General features: G+C 58.2%; 1 protein-coding gene across 11 annotated transcripts in view; it reads right to left on the bottom strand.

Moving 5' to 3' along the window:
• Positions 1-1805: 1805 nt before the first annotated feature.
• ADGRB2 (adhesion G protein-coupled receptor B2) overlaps positions 1806-9923 on the bottom strand; it is a 37646-nt gene continuing 29528 nt past the window's right edge. For 3 of the 11 annotated variants that reach the window (XM_017857091.1, XM_017857089.1, XM_017857085.1), the window contains 8 exons: positions 7721-7892; positions 7266-7361; positions 6866-6905; positions 5550-6169; positions 3304-3339; positions 2888-2986; positions 2731-2787; positions 1818-2306 (listed from right to left, as the gene is read on the bottom strand). In XM_017857091.1, coding sequence (XP_017712580.1) covers positions 2121-2306; positions 2731-2787; positions 2888-2986; positions 3304-3339; positions 5550-6169; positions 6866-6905; positions 7266-7361; positions 7721-7892 — 1306 coding nt within the window. In that variant the 3' untranslated portion in view covers positions 1818-2120. Of the gene's footprint in view, positions 2307-2730; positions 2788-2887; positions 2987-3303; positions 3340-5549; positions 6170-6865; positions 6906-7265; positions 7362-7720; positions 7893-9923 lie in introns of all 11 variants that reach the window. The other 8 variants (XM_017857084.1, XM_017857086.1, XM_017857093.1 and 5 more) reach the window with 5 other exon arrangements.

Here is a 9923-nt window from a genome sequence, read left to right on the forward strand (position 1 = left end):
CTTCCTTCCTTGAGGGTTTTCTAATTGGGATTCAAGAGAGTAAGTTCCTTCCCCTCTAGGGGCAATGCTGAGTGATGGAGCTGGGAGGAGGAAGTCTGGCGGGCCCTGGGGGAAGAGGCTTTAAGGAATGAAGCTGACACACATTCGAGAGAATGCCAGGAGAGGATGAAACATGCGGTGGCACTCCTGATCCCAGGTCCTATCACCAAGGCCAGCCGCACTTGCCCACTGCTGTCCTTGCCACAGCATGCTCCTGCATGAACAAAGCCCCCAGGTGCCTAAGCTGGCTGGTATCAGATTCTGCCACTCCCAGCCACAAGTCCCAGTCACAAGCTGTGGAGCTTGGGAAAGTCATGTCCCCTCTCTGAGCCTCGATTTACTCATCTCCAAAATGGGGCAGTCACAATACCTACCTTGAAGAATCAAATGAGGTAGTGCTTGAGTGAGCTCTGTGTACACTTAAGTGCTGGGGCTGCCCGAAGGGAGGGAGGCAGAGGAGTGACTCGCAGGAGCTCCGAGGGTCTAGGAGCACAGTCCTGAGTGGACTCTGCCTGCACAGCTCCTCTGACCGGGTCTCACAGCAGGCAGGATTGGAATGAAACCGAGAGCAAGCCTGTGCCATCAAGGCCTGCAAAACTCTGAAGAGGCCTCCACCCCTCCTCCAGTCCCCCTGGGCAGGCCATTATCTGGAATACCCCCTACCCCAGCAGCCAGTCACTCCTGTCACTCCCACCCAGGCTGCCACAGCACCTAGCCCTCCCTCAGCTCTCCAGGGACCTGTGTCTGTGTCTCTGAGTCCGTGGGAAGGGGCCCAGAGGCGCCCACGTTGCTAAATGACCAGGCGAGCAAGGACCTTTGACCCTGTTAACTGTGCCTCTGCTCCAGCTGCTGCCTGACTCGAGAAGATGTTTCCCCATGTCATCCTCTTTCTGGGGGCCTGAGAACTGAGCAAGGATCTGCTCACTCAGGCATGTAACGAATGCAACTCGGCACAAGCCTCCTGCCCCCGGCACCAAGCCAGCCTGGCTCCCGCACCCCACCCCACCCTAGCCCTGGCCTGGCCCAACACCTGCAGCTCCACCACAACCCAGCGCCTGCGGCCCCCCTGCAGCCATGGTCAAGTTCCAGGAAGCTGAGCTGAAGCCACACCTCCACCAAGCATGGGTTTGAAGTCCCAGCTCTGCCTCTGACTGTGGCCTTGAGCAGGGCACTTCCCATCTCTGGCCTCATTTTCCTATCCACAAAATGGGCCAACAACAGGGTTGTTGTGAGGGGCCAGGGGACGTGTGTGAAGCTCCTAGCTTAGAGCACTGCATGAGACTGGTGCCGTGTGCTAACAGCTAATCCCTCAAGAGCTTATCCTGTCCCAGGTATTTGCTGAGCACGTTATACACAGGAATTTGTTTCATCGCCGTAACAACCCTGTGAGGTGGGCATTGTCACCATCCCCACTTCACAGATGTGGAACCGAGGTCACTAAGCTCTGTCTTGGCTCTAGCCCAGGCAGTCTGGCCTCTGTGCCCCAGTGAATGGCAGCCATGACCATCACAGCCACCAGGGAAGGCCAGCCATAAGAGGTCCCCTCCCACACTCCCAATCTGCTTTCCCCAACTCAGATCGGGGAAAGGATGAGTCACCCAGAGAGTCAGGGACAAAGATGGGGTCAGAGCCTAGCCCGCCCCCTCCCAGGCAGGGCTGGCCCAACCCCATCACATAATCTGATCAGATCAAGTGAGTTCAACCCAGGAGACAGGAACAAAGTCAGGGTCCCAGAGCTGGGCCTTTACCTGAGGGAAGCAAACAGCTCAGCAGCAAAATCCACAGAGTGAAGTTTATTCCCAACAAAGTTCCCCTCCCCCCTCCCCAGCCCGGGACAGGGACGGACAGGCTGGGCTGAAGATGGGGTTCCAGTGGCTGAGGGGCCTCTGAGAAACAAGGAAGGGCCCTGGGCCCCCAGGCCAAGCCGTGTCTGGCTCCCCAAGCCTGGCTGAGTCCACGGCGCCTCCCTGCCCAGCCCTCGGGAGAGGGGAGAGGGCGCTGGCTCCTGGGTAGTTCCAAAGTGGAGTGTGAAAATAGAGAGATATATATATTTATATGCAGTGGGCAGTCCAGCGTGGCACTCACACCTCTGTCTGGAAGTCACCATCCGGTGGTTCTGTGGGCTCCCAGGCTGCTGTCCGGTGCAGAGTCAGCCGTTCTCGGGGCTTGGGGGGCAGCGAGCCCAGTGTCATAGATTTGAAGGTGCTCCAGCTCTGATGGCGCCGATGTTGGGACAAGCTGGGGCGCTCCCCGGGGCTGGGCTTATCCTGTGGAGGGAGCGGGAGGGGCCGTGGAGATGGTCCAATATCCTCACCCATTGTACAGAAGAACAAATTGAGGAGGCCCAGAGAGGGCCGGTAATGCCCAAAATTATGGAGCAATCAGGTGTCAAAGCAGAGTTCAAATACAGACCTGCCTGGTTCCAGGGTGGGGCTCCTGACCCCTGCCTGTTCTCAGTGGCCCCCGGGACATGTCTCCTGCTGACCGCTCTCCCTCCCAATCCTGGAGGACCTCCACCCTTGTTCGCCATCTGCGGCACCTTCCCCACCCCCAGACGGCCCCAGACTGTTGCCCATGCCATGGGGGAGGCCCTTGGTGAGACAGGCTGGGGTTGCCTGAGAGGGGCAGGAGGGCAGGGAGGGCACGGGTCCCTCAGGCCCACCTCACCCCACCCAGCCCGGGAGGACTCACGGTGCACACGCTCCGCTCGGCCGCCCCACCCGAGGACACACTCCACCGCTTCTCCCTCTGCAACGGGGGCCACCGGTCAGGCTCCAACCCCAGGGGCTGCTGCACCAGGTCAGGCCCTGAGCTTCGGGGCAGGGGCAGCCACGGGAGGAGCCCTCACCTTAGCCGTGGACTGGCTGCGGTAGCGGTCAAAAGTGTGGAACTTCTGGTTGAGCTCGTGGTAGAGTTCTGAATGCCGTTTCCGGGTGTGCATCACCTTCTAGGGGCCACAGGGCATCAGAGGGTTGCTCCCTGAGGCAGAACCATGATCCCCCCTACCCAGGGCACTCAGCACCCCGGGTCCCCCACATCCCTCCCTCCTGCCAGCCCCTCTGGGACAAGCCCTGGTTCTCTTTTCACATCGGTGCTATGGGCTTGGGCAGGGAGGGAATCATGGGAAGATCCCACAGAACCCACAGGCTTGGGCTCCTGGGGTCAGGCTCTGCAACAGAGCTTGGACTACTTTTAGAAGTGGGCCCTCCAGGGACAGACACCGCAGCCAGATGTCCCACCACCCAGCACACACACGGCCCTTACCTCGAAGTCCAGGTCTGAATACCGTAATTTCTTTCGCTGGGAAGGGGCAACAAGGAGGCAGTGGAGGAGAAGAAAGCTTTTTACCACGTGCAGGGGCTTTAGAGACAGGAGGCCTGGCACCCCAGGGGTCTGCCCGCTGCAACTTTCCCCCAGCCCAGGCCCAGAAGTTGGGGACCCTCATGGGGCAGCTTTTCAGGCCTCACTGAACATACACAGACACACATACACGGGTCAAATGGCATGGCGCGAACTTCCAACATGGCAGGCCGCGATGCCCACATGGAATCAGAGCCGATGCTCATTCTCTGTGCCCTAGAGCCCACCCTGTATCCTTCCCCATCTTGCCCCATTCTCTCTGCCAGCCATAGCTACCCCTCCCCTTGGAATCTTCCACTTGTCCTGCAAACACAGGGATTCAGGCTTTCAGAAACCCTCCTTTGACCTCACACTGCCCCTTTTCCTGCCAAACCAGGCACTGCCTCCCTGGCCTCTCTGCTCCCTCATGCCTCTCCTGGCTCTCCTTGCCCCAGACCACTTTCAAGACCCCAGTAAGCTGTACCGCACCCAGTGCTACTCAAGAAAGAGTCCTGAGAGTCTTAAAATGTTGGCACAGGAAGACCCATGAAGCCAAGGCCAACTTTCCCAGGTTACAGATAGGGAAACTGAGACCCAGGGAAGCGAAGGGAATTGCTCCCAGGCCTTCGAAGGTGGTACTAGGACCACCATCTGGATCTCCCAGGCCTGTGGGCATGCTGACCACCATGGGCCCATGGCACCCACTCTCCTGGTTTTCCTCTCCTCTCCCTACCTGCTTTCTCCCCGCTGCCCACCCTGGCTTCTCTAATACTAGGCACTCACGCTCTGCCCTGGCACCTTATCTTGCCTTTACCACACACACGTGTATCCTCCTCATCCTGGCCGCATCTCTCTTTCTGGGGGCAACAGGGCACCTCTCCCTGTCTGATGCCCCACATGCACTGCACGTGCAGTTCACACCAATGGAATACACTTGTAATTCCCTGCCCAAACCTGCTCCTCCGCGCATCACAGCTGCCCACACCAGAATTCTGGATGTCATCCTTGACCCCTCAAAGTGCTGCTGCATTTACTGCTGCCTCCCACACAAGGAGCCTGACGTCCGCCCTCATCAGTGGCCAGCAGGCAGGTGTCCACAGAACAAAACCCGCCATGACGCCAAGCGCGCCCTTCTCCGACGCTGGTGTTGCGTTTTGTCTTTGTTACGCCTTCCTGTTTTTGCCATCTGTGGCAGGAGCAGGCACCAAATGTTCCAGAAACATTTGGGGAGAAAAACCAAACTTGCGAGCCCCCTAGCTACTAACTTAATTTTCATTGTGTGGAGGATGGGGAGTGGGTTTCTGAGGCCGAGCAGGAACAGTCAGTTGTGGCTAAGCCATGACTCCTGCCTCTTTCCTTAACCACACCCACTTCATGACTCCAATAAAGTTGTAGAATGTTCTAGAGTTCCACAGCAGGCCACTACTGTCTGTTTGTTCCCAGGGATCCTCTGCAGGGAGCAGACCTGAGGAGGCCAGCGGGAAGGTGGAGCATTCACAGAACACACACAGGCAGGGACCCAGAGGGGTTTGCTTTTCCCAGGAAGAGATGGTCAGTTATCACAGGCCTGTGGGCGGCGCCTACAGCTGATTTCAGGGGTGCTAACAGCAGCAATCCCCAATTATCTAGCACTTTCTACTTGCTCCACATGAAGATAAATGCTTTGGATCACTCAGTCCTCAAAACTACTCTACGAAGAGACTGCTACATTATCCCCACTTTGCACACAAGAAAACTAAGGCTCACTGATCTCACTGCCAATCACAGAGTCCAGACTGGAACTCAGACCTGCGTGACGCAGAAGCCCAGGCTCACACCCTATGGCGTGGCTTCCCCAACAGCATAGCACGTTGCCTGAGCCACAGTCTCCTGAAATGAGGACTCATCCCAATCAGTCACCCTAAAGTAGGCCCTAAAGCAAGTATGAGCGAGTCGAGAAGCGCACTTCCAGTGCGTGAAGTCCCAGCGTGTCTGAGGGATTCACAGGCCCCACAGAGCTGCCATGAGCAGAAACAGAGGGAGAAATGCTCAGTGGACCCACCCCCAGTGACTTTTACAAGAGGCTGCTCTGGGGAGGTTGAGGCTGTCCCTTCCTGGCTGCAGCTTGTGATTAACACACAGTCTCTGACACAGAGTCTCAGACACACACCCCATTCCCTACAGCCCCTCACCTCCAGGGAGCCCATCTTCATGGTAGAGCCAGGCACGGTGCGAGGCATGGTCCGGCTGCGCTCCCCTGGCTCGGGCACTTGGCGGGCGCTGGGTGTCGGTGGTGGCGGTTGGAAGGTCATTCCATAGGGATTCTGGAGAGACCCATAGGCAGGGCCCAGCCCCAGGCCCGAGTGGTCCACGGACAGGAAGCTAGGGTAGCCTTCAGTGTGGGCCACTGTCTTGGCAGCCCGCCGGGGGGTCCCCTCTGGCCGAGCCCTGGGGGCATCCTCACCGCCTCCACCCCCACCGCCAGGCTGCAGGCTCAAAGTCCGCCGAGGCAGCACCATGTAGTCCCCCTCAGAGCCCGGCTCAGTGGGCCGCAGCCATGTGAGGTCCAGCTGCCGCAGGCCGCCCTCCCCACACATGTACACAGGGTTGGCCTCCTGCGGGGGCGGCGGCTCCCCCAGCCCTGGTGAGGCTGCCATGGGCACCAGGATATTCCCAGGCAGTGGTGAGAAGCTGAGGCTCCCCTCAGGGCCCACGAGGCAGGACTTGGGCTCCTCATCCTCATCCAGGGACAGGCGGGATAGTGTGCCCGTGATGGTGGACGGGTTGCAAGTGTTGACCTCCTTGAACAGAACTGGGGGCAGGAGTGGGAGGGAGGGGGTGAGTCCTGAGGAGAAGGAACCTCCAGATGTCCTTGCCCAGGCTGGGGAGGTACCAAGCCTCTGCGCTTGGACAGGAAAGGAAACTGGGTCCTGGAGAGATGGCTGGGTGGTTGGTAATCTCTCACATACAAGAGGGGTTAAGAAGACAATGGCCCCAAAGTCCCCACAGTGAGACAGGGCAAGACACAAAGGCAAGGCCCAGCTCCCAATGTCCTGGTGCAGGTCCCGACTTTGACCCCATAGCCCCAGGGCTGTCAAAGGGCTTTGTCTTCCCACCTCCCTGTGCAGCAGTTCCCCAGGAGACAGAAATGGAAAGAGATTCTGGTAAGAATCTGGAAATCGTTTAATAACGTAACACTCTGTACCGGGGTCCTGCTAAGGACTCGATGTTCCGTGATTCATGCATGCCCCTGAGCCTCCAACCTGCCCTGGGAGGACAGTATTCTCTCCTTTACAGGTGTGTTAACTGAGGCTTAGAGAGGCAGGTTGTTTGCCCAGGGTCATACAGAAAGGGACATTCACAGCCTTGCATCCAACTCAGGGTTGTCTAACTTTGAAGCTGGACTCCAGTAGCCAGAACTCCATCAGGGCCTCCCATGATGGGGCTCGGGGCCTCCCCTTCTTCTCCAACCCCAGGGCCATTCTCAGCTCTGTCACGGCACACTCACCTGTTTGACAAGCCAGATCCACATCCTTTTCAAAGTCTGACTATAGGCGGAAAGGGAGGGGCAGGTGGGCAGAGGGAGGATTAATGTAACAGGGTGGGAGGAGGCTCAGGCTCTCCCCAGCCAGCTTTGCCCAGTCTGCCTGCCTGAGGGTTGCCCATGGCCCAGCCCACAGCCCAGCAGAGCCCAGGCATGGTCTACCCCAGCCCCACCTGATGGCTGGGAAAACTGAATGGGGGAAGGATTTCCCAATGCCACCCACGTGTTAGTGGATGAGCCTGAATCAAACCCAATCCCTATCCCAACTCTGCCATGGATGGGGAAGGTAAATGGTCTAGGGCAGGAAGACTGGGGTGGGGGGTGCCCAGAATCTGCCCAGGCCCTGCCCAGGCCCCTAACTCACCAGGATCTGCAGCTGCCCATTCTTACATGAGTCAGGGGAGTCTTCGCTCTCATCAGCCCGGCACACCCCCATCTGGCACTTCACCACATCCTGGACCTGGGGACAGAGGGCGCCTGCTGGGCCTGAGGCCACTGCAGGGCCCCCGACCACAGCTGGCTGTGCTTCCCACCCCAGATGCCCAGGCAAGTGTGGAAGGCAGGCAACACATCCAGCCTTGGGGAAGGTGACGACACCTGGGTGGGGTGCAAGGGGAGGAGGAGACCCAGGAGGCCAAGGATAAGCATAGGGGACAGTTGTGGGTACCCTGGGCTATCAGCTTCCACACTAAGGGCTGCCCAGATGGGGCCTGGAGCACCCTGGTCAGGGCCTTGACCCTCCCGGTCTGCACAGTGGGGAGAAGCCAGGGGCCTGGCAGGTGTGGTGGGTACACAGGGGCGGAAGAGGCCCAGCCCCACCTCTCGGCGCAGGAAGCAGTGCACAGCAGTGATGACAAAGCCCTGCGCAGAGTTGAAGACAGCAAAGAGGGCCTGGAAGAGGACGGAACGGCGGTCTGTCATAGCCAGGACGGCAGACATCCAGGTGAGCGCCAGCAGGGGCAGCACCACGCAGGAGCTCCAGAGTGAGGCCCTGAGGGGACAGTGGCAGAGCCGATCAGAGTGATACTCCACGGGACAGGATGGCTTGAGCCTAGGCCTCCACTCATCTGGAGCCCTTCAGCTGCCCAAGACTGGGAGGGCCCCAAACCCCAGGGCCTCAGTAATGTCCCCAGGCAGAGAGGGGCTGAGGAGCCGGAGCCAGAGAAACAGAACAGAGACTGAAAGCAGCGAACTACAGGGTCAGAGCAGGGACCAGGAAGGTGGGGAGGGACACACAGACACAGTGGGACTGAGCCACAGACAGCAGAAAGGGATGGGGAGAGAGAAGAGGAGGTAGACAGAGGCAGATGCTGTTTCAGCCCCAACTTGCACAGAATCACCCGAGAAGCTTTTTTAAAATGCAAAGGGCCTGGATGGCATCCCCAGAGCCTAACTGGGTAGGCTAGGGAGGAGGACTGGAAGAGGGACAAAGAGACAATAACCAGTGAGAGAACGTATGCGACAGAGACACCCAGACAGAAAGATTAAAGAGGCAGAGCACGCCGGGGACATCCAGAGCACGAATCCTCAGGGAGAAGACGGGGGGCCAGGACCAGTGAAGCAGAACTCCCCCAACACACAGAGAAGGTGCCAGGCTCCCAGGGACTGCTCAGAGCCTTGGGCAGAAGGATCAGAGCTGGGGCTGAAAGCTGGGGTTGGGGCCTCCCTGCCAGGGGAGGGCAGAAAAAAGCAGATGGGGCCTGGCATCCGAGCCATTCCCACCCCTCCCCAACCTGCTACAGCACACGAGGGACAGCGGGGCCACCATACCCTCCCGGGCCAGGTGCCACACTCAGCCCACTCTCCTTTGCAAACACCCCCAGTGGGAGAGTCAGGCACAGCTCTGGGCAAGGCAGAGGGTGGCACCATTCCACAGAGACAGCCGGAGGAGGCCAAGGCAGAGAGATGGGCAGGGGGCCAAGACCTGCCCTAGGAAGAGCAGTTCAGGGCTGTTCAGCCTGGCAGGGGGCGGGCACAATGGGCTCTGAAGCCCCTGGAGGTGGAACCAAGACCAAGAGAGGGTCTAATCACAGTAATAAGAGCTACGCTGATTAACTACCAATTCTCTACCAGGCCCTACACTGAACACTTTACATATATTACTTCAAATCGTGATCAAAATAACTCCAATTAACAGGCATGGGATTATTATCCCAATTTATAGATGAGGAAACTGGAGTGTGCCCAGCTGGGCAGGGAGAAGCACAGTTGGGATACAAACACAGCTTGACCGACTCCAAAGCCCAAGCATTGAAACAGCTAGTGCAGACAGGGTGAGGGAGGCAGACGGCAGCCCAAGACAGAGGGAGCTTCGCAGTGACGGTGCCAGCCGCCTCCAGAGGCTCTGAGCTCCCTGACCCTGCAGGTGTGCAAGATAAAGCTGGACCTCACTAAGCAGGGAGGCTCGGATGGATTTCAGGCCCTGGGTGGGAGGCTGGGCCTACGGTCTTTGTGGATTCGTTTTACCCTCGCATAGCTGGGATTTTAAGATTCTCAGATGCTAGGGCGGGGGTCTCAGTGAAATAATTCTCTACCTCCATGATTTTCTGTCTCCAATTGAGGGTGAGATTCAATGCCTCTGAAATCCTAAGTCTCAGATTCTATGACATGATAAGACTCAATGATTCACTCATTCTAACATTCTTAGCTTCTGATTGTCTTATTCTAAGATTCTATCATTCTAATTCTAAGGTTCTATAGCTCAAAATTCTAAGGCTTAAGATTGTCTGAGTCTCTGTAGGTTGGGAGTGTGGGGCTGTGCAGGATAGAACATTAGCTGGGAGTGAGGGCAGGGGCGGGATCCAAGGGTGGGCGAAGGACCCGGGCACCTGTGGGAAGCACAGACATCCACTCCTCATCGCCTTGGCCACCTCTTGCCGAGCCCTTGAGAGTGTGTGGCGGCTGGCAGGAAAGGGCAAGCTTTCCAGGGCACTGGGCTGATATCCCTCCTCCTCCCCCCACCATGGGCACTGCCCCCCCCAATTCCTTTGCCCCACCCACCCCCACCGCCCCCCAGGGGGCA

Source organism: Rhinopithecus bieti, unplaced genomic scaffold, assembly GCF_001698545.2.
Source record: "Rhinopithecus bieti isolate Rb0 unplaced genomic scaffold, ASM169854v2 scaffold_44592, whole genome shotgun sequence".
Lineage (NCBI taxonomy): Eukaryota > Metazoa > Chordata > Mammalia > Primates > Cercopithecidae > Rhinopithecus > Rhinopithecus bieti.